The sequence below is a fragment of the Stenella coeruleoalba genome, assembly GCF_951394435.1.
Source record: "Stenella coeruleoalba genome assembly, chromosome: 15".
Classification (NCBI taxonomy): domain Eukaryota; kingdom Metazoa; phylum Chordata; class Mammalia; order Artiodactyla; family Delphinidae; genus Stenella; species Stenella coeruleoalba.
Window position 1 is genome coordinate 84,458,125 of NC_137161.1, and position 20,461 is coordinate 84,478,585.

A 20,461-nucleotide genomic window follows, 5' to 3' on the forward strand; every position below is an offset into this window, starting at 1 on the left:
GTCTTAACCACTGTGCCACCAGGGGAGTCCTAGGTTTTAATTTCTTAATGCAGTTATAAAATGCTACCAGCATTAATGGGGCTTCTGGTCCAATGTGGTATGGAATGTTACCAGTAAGCACAACCACGGCGTAGACACGTACAATCACACACATACAGACACACCCCGCCCTCCCCCCATGCATACTGGCAGTGCATACGACAGGCTCCCGATAAGGGAAACGTAAGAAGGAATAATTAAATTACGTCTCAGTAAAGAAGGAAAATACAGGGCTGAGGAATCAAAACAGTCTCTTTAAACTCGGAGCTTCAAAAAGATTTAATTCTCCCAAATTAAAGACTTTTCTGGTCAGATACCTTAGGGAAGGCTAAGGGCTGGTCACGCCTCCAAGTCCAATGTTTTTTGTGCTTCACAAAATCCACAGAATAAAAAGGTACAACACGGGCCAAGGATTTTGACCTGGGTAAGAACTAAAATACACAGCAGTGAAATCTGTCTGCTTGGCTATTAGCAATCATTACACGTTTTCAGTAAGAAATAAGTTACTCACGAAGAGACTCCTGTGTAAAGCGTCCCCCAAACCAAATGCCAGTGGCTTGCGTGCACTTTGTTTTCACATTTCTGACACCATCCCAAGCCCAAGTTTTCAGCCCACCCACCTGGAGCTTAAGAATGATTAAGTACACTTGTAAAATGACGTATTTGGATTCTCAGCTGTGCTAGCCACGGTTTCACATGGACATTTAAAACCAGAGATCCCGTCATTCCCTGCATGCAAAAGAGGACCTACAGAGATTTTTTGGGGGGATGGGGGACAAACACCACCCCCGAGCATGGCTCACGGGCAGCCCCGCGCCAGCGCATCACTGGAACAGCAGCTGCTGGCTGGCAACAGGCCGGGAAGATGACCCCATTGCTGGCCGTCCTGTGCTCCTTTGCTAAGCAGGGACCTGGGCACTTCTCGTCTTTTCAGCACGTGGTCACTGTTGGCCGTGGGGGAGACGAGATTCTCTCTCTTCTCTCCTCCCCAAATGAACCCGTGAACAGGCAGAGCTCGGTCGCCCACTCCTGGGCTGCGAGCCCTGACAGAGGGCAGGGCTGGACGCTCCAGGCGACACCAGGAAGGCAGGAGTTCATGTCCTGTCTCGGCCGGAAGGGGGTTTGTGCTGGGACGAGAGCGCAGGCCCCAGGGCCGGGTGGTGAACCGTAGCCACATGGGTGGTGCTGGCGTCCGAGACTTGGCAAGTCTCCAGACCGATGCCCATGTCCACCCACTGCTCTGGGCGTCAGGGGATGAAAGGGAACCACACAGAACCTGGTGTGCGGAAGTGGTTTATACCGATTCCCACCGGCTTTGTGCTCAGGAACCAGAGCTGAAGGAAAACGATGCGTTCAGTTCCGTAAGACGGGTTTCTGTTTCAATGCTGGCTGGGCGCCCACTTCGAGTTACACGTCGCGAGAGCCGTGAGGCAGGGACGGCTCCCGCTGTCCAGTCCAGAGCCCGAGGCTCCAGGTGCCACCGCCAGCAGTGGTAGAATCGGGGGCTGAATTCAGTCCTTACCTCCAGGTTCAAGCTGCCGCTTGGCCCCATCATTTAGAAAGTACAAAAGAGCTGGTCCCGATGCACGCCAAGTCCATCAAGTTTCCCGGCAGTGACAAGTAATCTTAAGTTTGGAAAACTATGACATAAAAAATTAACACTGGTGTGTAGTTTGGGGGTTCAGCCACCCAGGACACGTGTTCTGCTGGGTCTGGCTGAGTCCCCCCTCGTCCTGGCAGAGTCCTGCTGTCGACCAGTCAGCGGCCTCTGGCCTTCCTGTCCAAGTCTCCTGCAGGGGCCTCAGGCCGGTGACGCTGGGACTCAGACCCACGTGGAGCAGAGGAAGGGATATGCTTGGGCAACGGAAAAGGCAAAGGGAAGTGCAGGGGCGCTCACCCCTCCAGAGGCTGGTCAGCAAACACCCACCCATCCTTTCAGTTCTTCTCAACCAAGAATCCTCGGACCCCCTCTCGGCGGCGCGCAGGTCACAGTGACCCGGGCGAGCAAAGAGCTCTCATGTCCGAGAAGACAGTGCCTGGGCCAGCTGGGCCCCACGGCGGGGGGAACTGACGCTGACCCCGTCTGCTGGGATGACTGACCCCAAAGAACGACGAAACCACGTGCCTTTCACAAGAGAAACCTGGCGAAGCAGATCTGATTCCCCCAATCACCCCAAGCGTGGAGTCGACCAGCAGGGCCGGGACCAGTTGACAGGGAGGCTGCTCTCTTCCTGGGCAACACAGCAGCCACGGACACCCCGACACTAAGGAGCTGGACGCCGAGCCTGCTTCAAGAGACAGAGAGGGAGGGAGCTCCAGGCACGGCCGGGTGGACGGGGCCGCCGGGCCCCTCTGTCCTCGCTCAGGGCTCAGCAGGGGCCCGGGTACCAGACCCATCGCCGGGGCTTCCTGTTTTGTCAGGGATCCAGGGCAGATGCACAGAGGCTCTGGGGGAAAGCTGACTGTGTTCCCACCTTCTCCTCTAACGTAGCACTTCACATGGCTGCCACAACGAGCGTTGCTGCAGATTTCTGCTGCGGTCACATGCGCCCCGGGCACCCCGCCACCGGGCCAACCACTCGACAACAGCCTGACGCTCGGGGACTGACCTCGGAGCTGGGCACTGGACGGGGGCAGTCAGTTTGACAACTGCTTCCCCGTCACGAGCCACTCGACCGCCACAACCCAGGTACACACACAACCCGGAACAGACACCGCAGACCCTTCCTCTGTTCAAAGAGGGAAGGCAGACACTGTCGCTTTTCCGCTTCCAGCCTTAACCATCACCGTCCCCAAAAAGCCAGAACCCACTTTTATGCCGCCAACTCCTCTTAAAATCCCTCAAAACTTTAACTACTACGTGTCTTGGTTTGGAATGCAGAGTTCGAGGTATTTGAGGTTGTTTAAATTCTATGAGAATGAGAAGGGAAGCCAGGCAAACACTGAGCTTGTGACCACAATCTCTCATCACTTTTGCTGATCAATTTTGAAGACGAAAACAGATAGGCCCAGGTCACCCTGTAAGCAAGATGTCTCCAGCCAGCTTCCTCTCACCTCCTCCTGACACAGGTAGGAAGGACCCCCCCCCAGACAATGGAGCTCGAGCTAAGAGCACAATTCAGGTGCCTATCACATTTGAATTCTGTGCTTTATGGGCAAAGAAGCAGCTACAAATGTTCCTTAAAAAAACAAACACAAAAACACACACATGGGGCTTCCCTGGTGGCGCAGTGGTTGAGAGTCCACCTGCCGATGCAGGGGACACGGGTTCGTGCCCCGGTCTGGGAGGATCCCACATGCCATGGAGCGGCTAGGCCCGTGAGCCATGGCCACTGAGGCTGCGCGTCCGGAGACTGTGCTCCGCTACGGGAGAGGCCACAACAGTGAGAGGCCCGCGTACCGCAAAAAAAAAAACAAAACAAAAAAACACACACACAGTTGTCCAACAGGAAGATCACAGCAAAGACCAGATGATTTACCTACGTGGCCTTCCCTCACTCTGTTGCTCCTTGGCGGTCTTTCAAGCTCACGTGCTATCAGAGAAAAAGGTTTTCAATGTTGGGAAGAACCTCTCTCTTCTAACACCCACGTGGAAAACAAGACCAGAAACAAAAATCCACCGCAGAAGAAACCCCAGAAAAATCCAATTTGGAAAGAATTTAATTAACAAAATAAAACGGGGAAAACGGTCCCGGAGGGGCTCTAGGGAGAGGGGACCCCCTCCAGGTCGCCACCCGGCCCCGCCGGACCCGCTCCGGTCGCTGCTGCCTTCTCGGGGCCGCTCCTCAGTCTGTACAGATTGAAAACCCAAACGCCTGCAGGTGGTTAGGAAGTGGCTCTCCCAGGCTGGATCGGCACATTAATACATGCAAAGCAAGGCGGTTTCAAGGGCTTCACCAAACAGTTAATTTTGGCAAAATGAGAAAACCAACAAAAAGCTGAAATTCATAAGCAGGATTAAAAGCCACTGAAGTGAAACCAATGTATTTCTCGACAGTATGGAGCGAGACTACAGCTACAATCTTTTTTTCCTCTTGAAGTCTCTGCCATTCTCTCCCCCAACTCAGGTCAAAGTTCATAGCAGCATGACGCAAAGTCCTCTGTCAGCCAGCGTTCTCACAGGTCACGGTCAGTCTGTCCGGAGGATCATGGGAGGCTGCTCGCTGTCGTCCTCCAGCCGCAGGGCGCGGGCCTCGTCCTCCAGGCCTGCGCCGCCCACCGCGCCCAGCTCGTCTGCGTAGGCTGCGGAGAGAGCGGGCGCTTCAGGCCGGGCCACGGGCGGGAGACCTCGAGGCCACACCCGAGGCGGGACCTGGGCCAGTGGGGAGCTCAGAGCCCACGGGGCTTGGAATTCTTGCCTCTCCCCTGACCAGCAAGCTCCCTACAGCCTCAGGCACCTCAAGAGGAAGTCGCTGACCTTCCAAGACCCACGAAGGCCAGAAAGGAGCGGGCATGGTAACAGGGCCCTGGTGCACAGGCTGCAAACCAGCCTTGGTGAGCAGGGGGACGCTGAGGACAGCGACAGGGACACAGCCTCCCCTAACCGTAAGAGGCCTTCATCTCTAAGAGTAAAACAGTGAGCAAGGACGTCGCAGCGTGAGCAACCACAGCACCATCCGGGTGAGGTCCCGGTGGGCCTGGGGGGAGACGGCTCACAGGGCGCCCCGGTCTCCGCTGTGCGTGTCTGCCCGAGGGCCTCCCCGCTCCGTCCTGCCCGCCTCCCAGCAGGGCCTGCCTGCTGAGTGATTCCGCAGCCGGGAGGGTAAGGACTGAGGGTGCAGGGCAGCTTTTCAGCTGAGGGGCGGCAAGCAGGGAACAATCCATGTGCACCCAAAACCACGAGGACTGCCGCTTCTTCAAAGATGGAGAAAACGAACTCAGCCTCGCGAGGCCTTGACAACCGCACTTTATAGCAGCTGGCCTGTCTCAGCGCCCCTGCCCCCGCCCCTGCCCTGTCCCCGTGGCAAGAGGCAGGCGGGCAGCCCTGGTGAGAGCGAGAGCAGGAAGCACGAGACCCACGGGCCTGGCCTGATCTGCCTTCCAGGCCCGTCCGCAGCCCTTACCCAGTGCCGTTGGGGACGAAGGCACGTGAGGAGCCTTGGCCACGGCCGTGCTGTACGTCTGCGTCACCAAGGGGCAGTCGTGGGACGTGGAGTCTAAGATCTCGTTGGTCGTCTCCATGCTGCCGTCCAACCTGGAAGGGGAGAGAAAAAATGACAGCAGGGACAGTCAGGGGCACGAGGACAACACAGCCCGTGGGCCAGCTGGGATGGACCTGCGGCCACAAGGCAAAGGCCCCTCGCGGGAGGAACACGCATGCGCTCGTCACACTGCGCTGACCGTGGAGTGACCCCCGCGAGTCTGTTCACGGGCATTTGTACACGCTGAGTCTGATGGAAAAAGCTGTACCTAGGAAGGCAATCTCATCGCATTTTTAAAGACTGAACATAAACAGAATACACTATGGAAAAAACAAAATCACCCCCACGTTCACCCTGACTGTAAGGGTATTACGGTATCACTGTTTAAGAAAAAAAGCAAAAACAGAAAATCCAACTGCACTACCTTCCAACTGACTCATATTAATTCCTTCTTTTCAAAGAGAAAAGCTGCATCTCAGTGAGACAGCAGGCTCTCAGAGAACGTGCCCTGCGTTGTGGACGCACCCTGGGGCCATCCCTGCTGTGCGCAGTGCTGAGCTGCATCCCTAGTGGACCCGGTTCCAAGGAAGAGGCCCACAGGCCCCTCCACAGGGAGGACAGTGCGCACCGGCCGCTCCTGTCTCTGCCTGGCTACTGAGCCGGAAACGGGCAGAGGCGTGGAGAGCGGGCTCCGTACCCCCATGGAATTCCGTCTGGCAGAGCGAAGCTCCCACGCAGCACAGGCGGCTGCGCTGGGACACGTCCCTTTGCATCCCCGGCTTCTGGGGAAATGAGCAAACCCCCAACAGGCGCCCAGCAGCAGCCTGACCACTTGGAGGAGGTGTGGCCGCGGTGTAGCCAACTCACTTGTGCTGCTTCATCAAGGTGCACTCTCCCCCCTCCTGGGGGTCCAGGTTGTACATGTATAAGTACCCGTCCGAGGCTCCCACCAGCAATCGGGGAATCTTCTGGATTCTAGTGAGAATGAAAAGCAACCGAATTCTAAGCCTGAAACTTTCACAAAGTTCTCATTAAACCAGCAGCTTTTAGCCTGGCCGGGGAAGAACCCCCCTGCCCCAAACGAGCAGATTTAGTTTCATGAACTCAACATACTGTCCACGTGTAAGAGAATAAGGATCGCTTCCGCTGTGCTACCTGAGGCCGTAACACCAAGGCCAGGGGGAACTTGGTGTGAATAAACACTGAGGCCCACAGGAGAACAGGTGGAAACAAAATCAGTTTCGTGGTTTCTGTGATTACTAACGGTAGATATTTTCATAAACATTTCAACGATGCAAAGTGGATAAAAACGATGTAGAAGAATGTTTCTGAGATCCATGGAATCGTGCAGATGTGCTCTCACTGAATTTTCAAGACAATCTTTTTTTTTTTTTTTTTTTTGCGGTACGCGGGCCTCTCACTGTTGTGGCCTCTCCCGTTGCGGAGCACAGGCTCTGGACGCGCAGGCTCAGCGGCCATGGCTCATGGGCCCAGCCGCTCCGCGGCATGTGGGATCCTCCCGGACCGGGGCACGAACCCGTGTCCCCTGCATCGGCAGGCGGACTCTCAACCACTGCGCCACCAGGGAAGCCCCAGTCTTTTCTTGCGTGGCTGTACTGGGACTATCACAGTGAGGCTCAGAGAGGCCCTGTGCGGCCTGCAGCTGACTCGGCTACACGAGGGCCTTGAACCTCGTGAGGCGCTGGCGCTGGAGGACCAAGGGTTAAATACCGGCGCTCTCACGTGGTCTTGACCTAATGATGTTTTTCTAAACGTTCTCAACAAGAACAGAAAGAGGAAGATGTGAGGCTCCGACACCGCAGAGACAGCACCAGGGTCCACAAACAGCACAGGCCCACCTCACGATCCCCCCCCGCTCCTGTGACTCTTGCCTAAATCCAAGGTCTAGGTTTGCAGGTTATCCTGGCGCCACACCGCCACAGTCCCCGGCGCCCCGCGACCTGGCTCCCAGCTGCATGCGCGGGGGATGGGGGTGGGTCCAGAGGCGGCGCCCACTCTACTCACGTGGCCAGCGCACAGATGTTCTTGTGGCCACAGAAAGGCAGGCGGACTGTGGCAAAGGCTCTGCCCTGGTTGAACATTTCTGTCACTTGGGAGGGCAAGTAGCTGGTGGACGCCATGAGCACCTTCCCGAAGTAGCCGGTCCAGGTGGTGGGCTCCTCCTGAGGCCTGGAAGGAGGAACGCTGTCAGGCATACAAGGCTGGGCCCTTCACTGAGAACGACCACGTCCCAGTCTCACCGAGGCAAGGATCAGCCCCCAAACTCAAGAGAAATTTCCCAGACTTCAGGGAAGAGGGGGCACAGGAAGCGATGACCTCTCGGGACCCTGGGGACATTACAGAGCGTGTCCTCCGAGGGGCCCTGAGGCCCCTCCCTAGTGGCCACCTTAGATGATGGCAAACGATTAACTCCCTGCTCTGTAGCCTATGTGAGGACACGAGGGCCAAATCCAGAGTCCCCCGCCCCAATCTTTCTAACGGGGAGTCTCCAAAAACCTCAGCCACACAAACCCCAGCTGCCACTTTCCCGTAGCCCATCTCTGCTGCTATCCACCGTGTATGTATGCTTGTAAGTCATCCCAAACGTTCCTTAGGGTAAGACACACTATAAACAAACAAGACTGATCCTACTGCACGGTCATCAAGTGTAAGAGAAAAGGTAAGGACCACACCCGCTGCCATGCACGCCCACTGCAGCAATACGTAATTCAAACCAACCGCTTCACAAATGGAAACAGCCTCTGTGCAGCAGGGGGGCAAGCAGCCCTCCCAGGGCAGCCCTCTCAGAAGGGCTGTGGGAAGAGGCGCTGAGGGGACCGCCCTCGGGGCCTCACGGGCCGCCCACCATGCATTCCATACTCCACCTGCCCCGCTGCTGAGCCCGGACGTGGCGCTGCTCAACCCGGAGCCAGCAGGACAGCGCTCACGTGTCCACCCAGTCGGCGGACGAACCGCTCTGCGTTACCTGAACAAATGCACCTCTGAGACTCACTTTTCTTTCACAGTCTCGAGCTTGAAGATGTGCACAGTCTCCGTGTTGCTGGAGGTGGACAGAAACACGCCGTCCGTGCTGAAGGCCAGGGAGCAGATGCTCACACACCTGGGGCGAGGGAGGCCCGAGTCACACTGTTTTCTGGGCACAGAGTGCAACCAGCAGTGCCCCCGGGGACTTCACGAAAGTCGCAGCGAAGGAAGGGCCCCGTGACAGGCACATGTGGGGCTACTGGTATCTTTCTTATTCCTTTCTAGTCACCCCCTCAAAACATGTGTTCAAGGAAGCAGAATGTCTGAAAGGTGACATCAAGTACGAGTAACCCTTTAATAGATCCTTATGTGGTTAACTCTTTGAGATTTCACGTACCTAAGGGAATCAGGACTTCACTAAACCATTTTTAGCTGAATGAGGCTGGCTTTACAGCACTAAGCTTAGTAAAAGAACCCAATAATTGAGATATAGCAACTCTTAACACGGAAGAGGGTAAACTGGCAACATTGATAATGTTTAAAAGCAAACTTTCGATAAACTTAAGACTCTACAGTTTACCTGTTAAAATCCCAAAGCCACCAAACAAACCTACATTTCCTCGTAACCCTAGAAATGCAAGATGTATTCAGCCCTGTCAACAGTCAAGGGCTTTACTCAATTCAATACATATTTACGAGAGCTCACGACGCACCTGGCGTTGTGCTAAGGCTCAGGATATGATTTTTGCCTCAGTGGAGCCCGGAGGGAGGTGTGAGCAGGAACTCAATTCACCGCAAGCAAGGGACTGAGAAGTTTAGTGGAAGGTGCTACAGGAGCTCGGAGGGAAATGCTATTTCCGCGGGAGGTCGGGAAAGGCCTCCCCAGGGACACTCAACAGACCCAGAGGTTAAGGAGTCGGCAGGTAACAGCCATGACCTCCATGGAGACAGAGGTTCCTCTCCTGAGGAGCTGGGAGCGACGGGGAAGGGAAACCAACCACAGCTGGAAAGGAAGGATGCTGGAAGGCCTTGAAATCCAAGGCCTTTCGGGGTCTGGAGCCAATCCCAGGGGCAAGAAGACGACCCTGAGAGGCTCTAAACAGCTCCCACGATACTCCCATCTTCAAAGAACGACAGGCGGGGCTCAAGTCTGAAGGATAGAGCCCAGGGACAAGAGCAGAGCCCAAGGCGAGCGCGAGGCTGGATGGTGACCCGGGTGGGGCCGCACGGGGAGAGGCCGGCCCTGCTGTGTGTGGCACTGAAGGCCAAGCATCGCCAGTGGGAGGGACCTGGAGAAGGGTGTTCCCCGGTCTGAGGAGACCGGTACTGCAGATGGGGAAGCGGACGGAGCGCCGTGCGGTGACTGTGGCTTGGTGTTTCTTTAGAAAGAAGGAAACTACTATAAGGGCCAAAGCTATCTGCCGGAGTGCTGGGGAGCCGGGGGCGCTGGTTACAGGTTTCCGAGCAGAGCCTGAGGGGAGGAGAGCTGCTGACCAGGTCAGGAGCCCCCGGCTGCACTCGCCCCGCCCGCCTGGGCGAGCTCATCCTTCCACAACCCCGGGCCATCCGGCCACCGCTCTGCGTTCGGGGGAATCACGGACAAACAAAACCCAGTTTGCTCTGATAAAAATGTCCCTCTAACCTCCCACAACAAGACTTCCAAACCCCACCTGACCACTCAGCTGGGCTGAAGCGGCTGGTCACTGAACTGGGACCCCAGTGTCTGAGTTTCCACGAGAGCATGAGAGTGAAATCTGAGCTGAAGCTCCAGAATCCGTTTTGGAGCTTTACGCACTTTACCTCTTCACTCCTCTCCGGAACTCGAAGAGCTTTTGTCCTTCTGGAATGGAAAATACCCTAATCACGGTCCCCTGTGATAGGGAAAGAAGGAAAGAAAAAGGAATTTTAGCTGGGTAGCATCAGGTTTGTATTTCCTGCACATCAGACCTTAGTGGACGGAGTGATGACAGCTGCCCTGGGCCAGGGGGCCTCGGGGGCCCCTGCACCCCCTTCACACTTGACAGGCCCTCACCAGAGCACGCCCTGCTCCACTGTTCACGTGATAATATGACGTCAACCCACTTTAACTCACTACTTCTTCTAAACACTAAGGGCCTTGAAGTCAAAGCTGGAATACAATAGTTCTATTTTCCCTAAGCCATCTGAGGTTTAAACTATTAAAAATCCACCCTGGGAATTCCCTGGCAGTCCAGCAGTTAAGACTCGGAGCTTTCACTGCCGTGGACCTGAGTTGCGGAGCACAGCCTCCGGACGCGCAGGCTCAGCGGCCATGGCTCACGGGCCCAGCCGCTCCGCGGCACATGGGATCCTCCCGGACCGGGGCACGAACCCGTGTCCCCTGCATCGGCAGGCGGACTCTCAACCACTGCGCCACCAGGGAAGCCCGGAGGCCCCTCTTTTAAGTGGAGCCACTGATCAAGCGCTGATTAGCAACTGAATACCTGGAAATGTTACTTAATTGCCTAAAAAGGAATGAAGCCAAACTTACAAAATGGAAGACCTACACCAAGAAAAGGTCTACAACCAGGACAGAAGAAAATCTGACTAAACGGGGAGCTGCAGCACATCACATCGGGCAGGGGAATGACATGCTGTTAACATGCAGATCTCCCCACCCCTCCCCCCAAATTCCCAGGGCTTGTGTGGATGCGGGGCAGGACCTGGGCATCTGGGTGAGTTGGTGAGACAGGACAGCCAAGTACGTGAAAATGAGTGGTACTTTCAACATCTAAATATTAAAAGAAAACTACAAGCTACAGTAACAGACTAACACAGAGACAGTCTGACAGAGCAGAATGGAAACACCTTAAAACAGGCAGCATCTCGAATCTCTGGGGTAGGAGAGTTATTAGACGTTTAACCTCATACTGTACAAATTTTAGAAGGTTAAATTTAAGAAGCACTGAGATTACCTGACATGTTTATAAACAGGAAAACAAAAACCCCAACCTATGACCAACCCAAATGTACAGCATCAGGAACTATTAATAAACTGTGGTAAATTCATATAACAGGACGCTGCGCAGCCACCAGAGACCACGCCGGAGATAAAATGGGCCCCTTTTGGAAAATATTAATAAAGACAATGATTCTCTGGACAGAAGGACGCCAAGTTTGTACTTTTGGTTATCCAAAAATAACCATGGCAAAGGTTTTGTCCTTTGCAGCCTAAACTTTTAGATTTAGATATGTTCTTAACGGCATACCTACTGTGTAAGACTAATTAAGAGCTGGGGGTCACAGCCTGTGCAGTTCCTCGAAAACAGGATTAAGCCACACTCCTCGGCGAAGCCCCAGCACCTAGTACACAGCAGTGCCGAGAAGGCCACTGGTGGTCTAAGGTCACAAACTGCAATTTGTGAAATTAAGCGTTTGCTCTTTAAATCCCAGAAAAAAAATGTTCTATTTTTACTAGCCTTGAAATCCCATGAAGTGCTTTAAGGCCTCTTAATACCTAATAAAAGGTCATAAAGATTAAGACTGATTAATCAAGGGATAACAGAGTTTCGTGGCTGTCGTGATCCTCCCAGGGGAGAAGAAAAGGACAAGGTGACGCTGTGATTACCCAGCACAGTGTTCAGAACAGTCAGGCTTGGAGTCCAGTTCCTTTGTCGCTGCCCAGCTGGGTGACCCTGGACCGACGACTTAACCTCTCTGAGCCCTCAATATGAAGTAGGGAAAGGTTTACCTTACCAAGGGGGTCAATGAGGTAAATGAACATCAAGGGTCTGGTGAGTGACCCATAAACAGTAGTATCGTTATCACAGAAAGTGGGTGTGAGGGTCCAGACCCACGCGGGAAAGGCAGAGAAGCAAGCCGACGTTTATGTACCTCGTTTGGGTGGCTGGTTCCAGGGGAGAGGTGACTTAGGAGGGGGCTCCTTTAGGTTTTCAGTGAGAAAGCATCAAAGTAAACTAGGCAGTGGGCACTGAGAACAGAGCAATGAGCCAGGAGAACGTCGAGCAGGCAGAGAAGGGAGAAGACACAGCAGCTGAGCTGGGAGAGGACAAGGGCCCACCAGGGTCACGGGGCCAAGAGAAGGGGGCACACGGAAGGGATGCCCAAGCCGTTTTGTCCTCCGTGCAGGGAGCTTAAAAAGGGCCATGTCCCCTTACCCCAAAATCCTTCTCACTGGAAACTCATGTTAATGTTTAGAGGTGACCATGAAAAGTTTATACGTAAGACTTACATACTCTATCTATATTCAAATTACTACTATAGGGCTTCCCTGGTGGCGCAGTGGTTGAGAGTCCGCCTGCCAATGCAGGGGACGCGGGTTCGTGCCCCGGTCTGGGAAGATCCCACATGCCGCGGAGCGGCTGGGCCCGTGAGCCATGGCCGCTGAGCCTGCGCGTCCGGAGCCTGTGCTCCGCAACGGGAGAGGCCACAGCAGTGAGAGGCCCGTGTACCGCAAAAAAAAAAAAAAAAAAAATTACTACTATAAATATATATTAATACAGCTGAAATACTGGAAACACTAAACCATCCCAGAAGGATGGCTAAGTAAATGACAGCTGAACACGTACAGCCGTGACACGTGCTCCACCGAGGCGAGTGCGGCCGTGGAGCCCTGCCTTGTCTCTCCCCGCACCCGCCCTCCAGGCCGTGGACTGTGCCTGGATGTGAGCTAGCTGGTACAAAACTGCTTTGCTGGTTAGCAAACTAACTGTGTGAACAGAGGTGACCCAGTTTTCCACAGGGCTGCAGCAGCCTTACCTTCTCGGAAGCAGTGGCGAGCTTGGTTCCGCTGGCGTCGAAGGCCAGTGCGGCTAAAGGGCTGTCGTGAGCCGGGATCATGTTTGCAGCTCTCTGGAAGGAAGGGTAAAGAGACACCATGACTACCGTGCCCTGCGCTGCCCACCGGCTGTTACTACCAGCACGGTTAACACAGACGCCAAATCCCCCTGATTAACCAGGGGTGAGGGGTCCAAGGAAATGCTGCTCAAAACCTTTTAAAAATAAGCAAAGCAATGTCTCCGTGGAGTTTTACGGTTTTCTCCATTGTTTCTAGCACTGTGCCACTAGGCGTGCAGCACCGCGGGGACAGGAACACGTCCGGAGGCAGGATGACTCGGACCTGCTCGGCGACGGAGAGGGTGGCAGTGGAAACGATGCCCAAGAAACGAGGAGGGCAGAGGCCCCTTGGCCCTCCTCTTAGGAAGCAGGGGTGCTGTAAAGAGCTCTCCAAGGACCAAAGACCCTCACCAGGTTGATGGTGTCGAAGACCTGCACCTCCCCGATGGTCGCGCTGCCTGGATACGCCAGGTAACAGTTGTCATTGTTGATCGACAGCGCACACAGGCCTGCGAGCAACACACGAGGAACAAACGCGGGTCAGATCCTCCAAGTGTCACCAGAACTCGTCACTTAGCAAGAACACAGAAATCAAGGGGAGCTCTGACGCGACCTTGGTCGCCGTATCACTGGGTTTTAAGTTCCACACGCCCCATACTGCCACCGTAGGTGACAGCAGGACTGTAAAAACAGACTAACGCCCTTTGGTTGGAACTGGTTAGAAACCTCAAAATTGGAGGCTGACCGAACCAACAATTTATGTGGTCACAAGACCAGAGCCAGAAGGACGGTAGCTTGCTTTAAGATCAATCCTTTTAAAATCTGTGGAACCTAAAAAGAGAAGGACATCCCTCTCACTGACAGCTCTTAGCAAGGCAGACCGTCTGGCCCCACGTGCTCACCTGCGGGGTTCGGGGGCGTCTCCCGGACTGACAGCTCTTAGCAAGGCAGACCGCCTGGCCCCACGTGCTCACCTGCGGGGTTCGGGGGCGTCTCCCGGATGGTGTGCAGCACCTTCATGTCCCGGATGTTGTGTATGTACAGAGACTCCTCCAGGCACACGATCAGCCTCTGGAAAAGACACAGCGAAACACGGAAAACCAAACGTGAGGCAGAGCCGGTACGACGCTCGCTCCCGACCTCCAGTTAGCGGACTCCTGCACCAAGACGCCGTGTCCCTTCCGGAACCCTTGCCCTGGGTGCTCATGGCACAGTCCCCGCTCGCCCAGGGTGGCGTCTGTACCCACAACTGCTTCCGCCGGCTCTACCAGGACCTCTAACTGCACGATTTAATCCAACCTTATAGAAACTAGTCTCCAGCTAAGAAAGACATGGTTTGCTTTTGTTGCGCTCTCGGCCCTCCCCTCACGAAAACCAGGTCTAGAGCCTGGGACAGGTCTGGTGAAGGTTTCCAAAACCGATGCTGAATGAGGCACGGCAGGATGAAAGTAAAAACTAGGGCTTTTAAAAAAGTGTAAAATCCTCCACCCAGACCATTTTGCAGGTGTCGAAGTTCTCGCTCCATTTTAAGGAAGATGGATGTGGAGCTGACGCACCGAGGGCATGAGTCCAACGTGTTCACTTTGTAATTTACCATTTTAACCAACCTTCTGTCAACAGGCCCAGCTTCAGCCACGTCAGGGGTGTCCACTTTAGTCACGCATGGGCCACCCGAGGCCACGTAACAAGCATTCCCTGCACAGAACAACTGGTTGTTGACAGAACGTGGTGACAGCCCTTAAGGACAAGGCTGTACTTTGTAAGCCAAAGCCATGTGACCATCTCATGGAATAAACTCAAGGGCCAGCCACCAGGTCTACACTCCGGGCCAGACATTCTTGTGGGTTTTGGGAGAGACACAAAAAAGTAATAAATCCTTCATCTTAAAAGTTAAATTAACAGTTAAAGGGATCGGGAATTCCCTGGCCGTCCAGTGGTTAGGACACGGTGCTTTCAACTGCCAGGGCCCGGGTTCAGTCCCTGGTCAGGGGAACTAAGATCCTGCAAGCCATAAGAGGTGGGGAAAAAAAAAAAAAAAAAAAGATAAAGATGCTCACAGATTTTTTAAAAAAGTAACATTTATAAAAAGCAAAAGAAGGTTCATGTCTTGAGGGATGAGTAAAGCAAACAGCAGAGGCCAGGGAATCGTCAGGAATGGGGCTATCTGAGCAAAATTGCTGAGACGAGAAAACAGAGTTGAGTCCAGGTGGGGGGTCAAGTGAGCAGAAGCATGGCCAGAGGGACCAGAAACGCCGCCTGGGGACGGTCGGCTGTGTCCGAGGGGCGCCACTGAGAACTCGGAGACACAGGCCAGAGGCCCCGGCAGCTGAGTGGGGTGAGAGCGCGGCCCACCTGCCTGTTCAGCTTCACAGCCAGGATGGTGTTGGAGTAGCTGTAGTTGCAGATCTCGGTCCCCTTCTTAAAGTGGCAAACCTTCAGCTTCCGGGGGGCTTTGAGGCTGACGATGGCCACTAAGCTGCTTGAGAACAATCTTTCCACGATGCACACATCTTCAGTGTCAGCTGAAAGGAGGAAAAAACCCCACATCTGTGCTTATGAGGCCTGGACAAGCCGCCGGCCGGTCGCCCTGCACTCCGCAAGGAGGACCCACTCCTCAGAGGCCCCCCCATTCCACACGTGGCACCCTGTCACTGCCCCCCCGGGGGGTCACCCAGAACCACCTTCATCTGCTCCCTGGCTCACTGGAATGTGAGCCCCGCCCAGACGGAGGCCTCATTTTCGGGCTCACAGCTGTAACCCCGGCACTTACAACTGTACCTGACATATGACGGGCCCCCAAGCGTTCCCTGAATGACTGCGTCTCTGGAGAGCTTGCTTTCCTGCCTGTAAACGGGGCTCACGGCCACCCTGGTGTGAGGAGGGACTTACAGACTCCAGCACGCAGGCAGCCCTCGACCCCCTTCGCTCCCTGCTCCCCACCCCCGCTCAGAAGACGGTGGGTAATGAACTGTGTGCACAGCAGCCCACACAGACAAGAACAGACACGGTGGACCCTGCGCGGCTGTTACTTCACCCCCATCTCCTGGGAGGCCCCCATACCCGCACTCTCTCCTTACTCTCCCCTTGGTTTCATTGGCAATTGCCTGGGGCAAGTTCAGACGGAGGGGCAAAGAGAATTCTGGAATGCAGGAAGAGCTCGGAGCCAAGAATCTAGATGACTTTCATGCGCAGCCTGTCTCGACCTGAGCTCCGGGAAGTACCGCCGAGCCGGGGTTAAGCACAGACCCGTTCACCACCCTAACAATGATCTGCGGCCACACTCTGGAGCTGAGCGGAGCACAGAGAACAGAGACACCCAGATGGATCAGAGCCCAGGGCACCTGGGAGGCCGGACTAGCCGGAGCCTCGAGAGCAGCTCCACCGTGAACAGGAACGCTCCTGTGCAAGTCCGCACACCAGACCAAGTGCATGGCTACTCGAAAGGCTTCCTTCCACTCAGCTGTCGCTGACCTTAACGGTGTAACTTAAAAACACACGTAGGTTAGTTTCAAAACCAAACTACTACAGTGAGCAAGTGAGCTCTACAGGTCCCCGTAGAAAGACACAAACTGTTCTAGGAAAGCGCGTGGTATCAGTCATCTCAATGTGGGTCTGGCAGCCCTACGTGCTCAGCACAGGGCCCAGCTACTGGGTGTCAGCCAAGAGTTACATCCAAAGTGGCGCAACTCATATTTGTGGAAAAAAATTAAGATACCGCCATTACATAGAGGGAATAGGCAGTAAGATCAAGTGCGTGATTCCAAGCTCCTCACAGTAATTTAATCACAGCTGCTTTCACACAGATGAGAATCACTTCCCTTGCCTGCAGCTACAAACTAACCTCCCTTCAAAAAGAACCACGGAAGCCTGAAGCTTGTCTGCCCCGCAGCATCTCAGGGGAGCTGCCAACCCCTTCCAGGATCTGACCCTGGACTGAAGGGCACAATCACGCGTGACCTCCAGCACAGGGGACGCGGCCTCGGCCTGTTTTCATGGGCTGACTCGAGGCCAGCACCTGCACAGGCAGTGTTCCAACATCAGGCCGACACGACTCGGGAGACACCAACCGCCACCCAGAACGGCAATGATGTGCAGTAAAGATAACCTCCCTTGGGCCCAGATCCTCACCTTCTCCCGTGCAGGGCCCGTGGCAGGGAGGGGCTGGGCCCGTGGCAGGGAGGGGCTGGGCCCATGGCTGGGAGGGGCAGGGCCCGTGGGCTGGGAGGGGCTGGGTCCGTGGCTGGGAGGGGCAGGGCCCGTGGGCTGGGAGGGGCTGGGTCCGTGGCTGGGAGGGGCTGGGCCCGTGGGCTGGGAGGGGCTGGGCCCGTGGCAGGGAGGGGCTGGGCCCATGGCTGGGAGGGGCAGGGCCCGTGGGCTGGGAGGGGCTGGGCCCGTGGCAGGAAGGGGCTGGGCCCATGGCTGGGAAGGGCAGGGAGGGCCGTCTCCACAGCCACGCTTGCTCCCACGAGGCTCAGGCCCATCCTGCCCGGCGTCTCACCCTTCAGGCTCCCACCTCCGAGTCACCTCACTCTCTCCTCAAGATCTGAAGACGGTTTGGAGGCACACGGCCCTGATGGATCGCACCCTGCACTTCTCACGCAGCGCTGTCCTGTCATCCCTGGGAACCCGGAGGCCGGCTCAGCAGGGTGACCCTCCCACCCCCGCCCAGGCCCAGTTTCCAAGGGCAGGAGTGTGTCTGCCTGGGCACACTGCCCCCTATCGGGTCTGACGCTGGCTGGCACACTGAATGTGGTAACACGGACGCCATCCGGAGACCCCGACAGATTCTGATGGGGAGGCAGAACAAAATGTGAAAGGGAGGTGAGCGGGGAAGTGGACAGAGAACTCTGGCAGCTGACAGCAGGAGCTGTGCAACGAGGCGATGCAGAGACGGGGGAGGGACGGATGGTCACGTGCGGGACACATATGGCCAAAGAAAGTGCCCGTCTTGAGATAAATGAGCAACTAGAGGCACCGATGGAGAGACAGACAATGCAGTAGCGACAGGATGACGTCTAAGAAACCGGAAGGCGTGAGACCCCGCAGGACTGGTTTCAACAGACAGGTACCCCCCTCTTCCCCATTTGAAAGGAGGGAGATGACAAGATGGCACAGATCGGGGTGAGGGGGGTGGTCCTCTGAGGGAGGAAGTACCAGGGAGTTCCACGCTGAAAGCAGCCGTTTCTCCTTGAGGCATGCGAGCGGCTATCAGCTCTGAGGGGCACAGAGGTGGGAGGTTTAATGAGGGAGGACAGCATGAACAATCACCTCCCAGGGTAAAAGCAAACAGTTATTAGAAAAAGGTCGGATCATCAGCAGGCACTGCCAGTCTCCCGCTGAGGCCGCGGTAATCAATTAAAATTCAAGCAGAGGAAAATCGTATCAATGCAAGAGATGCAGAAGCAGCACGAGAAAACTCACTGCCTGTTCACAGTAAAAACTCAGAACCCTAAGGATCAGAGGAAACATCTTCCATCATAAAGGACTTCTGTGAAAAATGTCACAGCTAGCAACCACACTTCATCGTGGACCTAACACTGAACTCTTTTCCTTTAAGACCGTAAACAGGGCAGGGCAGCCCCTCTCCTCACTCTGGACTGGAAGCTGACAGAAGGCCACAGGCAAGAAGAAGACATCAAAGGCACAAGGACCAGAAAGGAAGACAGCAAACTACTACTCTGCAAGCTCATGGACTCTGCTAAGCACCTATTAAAAGTAATGAATGAATTTAGCAAAGTCACAGGACACAAGGTTAGAATACAAGAATCAACCATATTTTTATACACTCTTAGCCAACAACTGGGAAGGAAAACGAAGAAATTCCATTTACAACACTCTCAAAAACCAAAACATGAGGACGAAATTTAACAAAAGATGTAAGACCTCCATACCCAAACCCACAGAGTATTGCTAAGAGAAATTAAAGAAGATCTTCATAAATGGAGAGATATACCACGTTCACAGACTGGAGTACTCAACATTATATGTTAAGATACCAATTCTCACCCAGCTGACATCTAGGTCCAATGCAACCCCAATCACAAGCCCAGCAGACTTCTTTTGTAGCCACTGACAAGCTGATTTTAAAGTCAGAAAGGCAAAGGATCTAGAATACCCGAGGCTGTCTTGGAAAAGAACAAAGTTGAAGGGCTCACACATCATGTGACTTTAAACCTCAGTATACAAACAAAATGTCAGGAAACAAGACAGTATGTTTCCGACATAAAGGCTAATAAACAGACCAACAAAAGAGAATAAAGAGCAGGAACAGACACACACTTGTAGGACTGTTTTTAGGCACCAAAGCAATTCAGTGATGGAAGAAAAATCTTTCCGACAAATGGTGGAGCAGGAATTCCTAGGGAGAAGCTTAAGGTGACTCATAGCTCATACCACACACCAGAATTAGTCTGAGAAGGAACCACTGAGCTAAACATACAAGCTGAAACTATAAAGCTTTCAAAGAAAACATAGGAAAAGATCTTCATGACTTGACAGTAGGCAAAGGTTTCTTGGAAAGGACAGAAAAGGCAAAAATCATAAATGAAAAAAATAAATCAGACTTCATCAAAATTCAAAATATTTGCTCAAAAGACAAGTCAAGCCACAGACTGGGAAAAAATATTTACAAAACGTATGTGACAGAGGTCTGGTATCCAGAATATCTAAAGAACTCTGACAACTTGACAATAAAAAGGCAAAACAATCAAATTTTAAAAGGGACGAAAGATCTGAACAGATATTTCACAAAAGATACACAGAGGGCCAACAAAGACATCAATGTGTCCAACATCATTAGCCATCGGGGGAATTTAAACTAAAACCACAAGGAGATATTATTAGACACACATCAGAACGCCCAAGATGAAAAAGCCCGATACCGCCAAATGCTGGTGAGAATGCAGAGCCACCAGACTGTCACAAGCACTGGTGGCAGCGCACAACGGACAGCCACTAGGAGGACCTGAGAGCTTCCTGTAAAACGAAACACAGGTTCCACTCCTATTTACCTAAGACAAATGAAAACATGTGTCCACAAAAAGATTTCTACAAGAATGTTCACAGCAGCTTTATTCGTAATAAATAAGTAATAGCTAAAAACTGGAAAAAGCCCAGACTCCCCTCAATAGGAGAATGAATATACAGTCAGCAGTATATCCATATATTGGACAACGGAGATGCAACAATATGGACAAACCTCAAAAACATGCCTCTGAGCAAAAGAAACCTTACTAAGGGGGCATATGCTGCATTTATATGATGCAGAACAGGCCAAACTAACTCCTTGCCTCTTGGCAGGTGGAAGGGAGCTGCGAGTGATGGGGGAAGCGGTGTGAGGGAACTTTCTGGAGTGATGGTGAACCCTGATAGTTCAGGTTACACAGATGTCTGTGCATTTGTCAGAACACAGAATGTTGACTTAAGATCTGTGCATTCCACTGTATGTAAATATTACCTCAAAAGGAAAAAATGAAAACAAC

General features: G+C 53.8%; 1 protein-coding gene across 3 annotated transcripts in view; it reads right to left on the reverse strand.

Moving 5' to 3' along the window:
* Positions 1-277: 277 nt before the first annotated feature.
* Positions 278-20,461, reverse strand: part of WIPI2 (WD repeat domain, phosphoinositide interacting 2) — a 34,605-nt gene continuing 14,421 nt past the window's right edge. For 2 of the 3 annotated variants that reach the window (XM_079944849.1, XM_079944848.1), the window contains 10 exons: positions 15,333-15,502; positions 13,955-14,051; positions 13,392-13,489; positions 12,903-12,995; positions 9,966-10,036; positions 8,194-8,301; positions 7,206-7,370; positions 6,048-6,155; positions 5,103-5,233; positions 282-4,281 (listed from right to left, as the gene is read on the reverse strand). In XM_079944849.1, coding sequence (XP_079800975.1) covers positions 4,169-4,281; positions 5,103-5,233; positions 6,048-6,155; positions 7,206-7,370; positions 8,194-8,301; positions 9,966-10,036; positions 12,903-12,995; positions 13,392-13,489; positions 13,955-14,051; positions 15,333-15,502 — 1,154 coding nt within the window. In that variant the 3' untranslated portion in view covers positions 282-4,168. Of the gene's footprint in view, positions 4,282-5,102; positions 5,234-6,047; positions 6,156-7,205; positions 7,371-8,193; positions 8,302-9,965; positions 10,037-12,902; positions 12,996-13,391; positions 13,490-13,954; positions 14,052-15,332; positions 15,503-20,461 lie in introns of those variants that run through there. The other variant, XM_079944850.1, reaches the window with a different exon arrangement.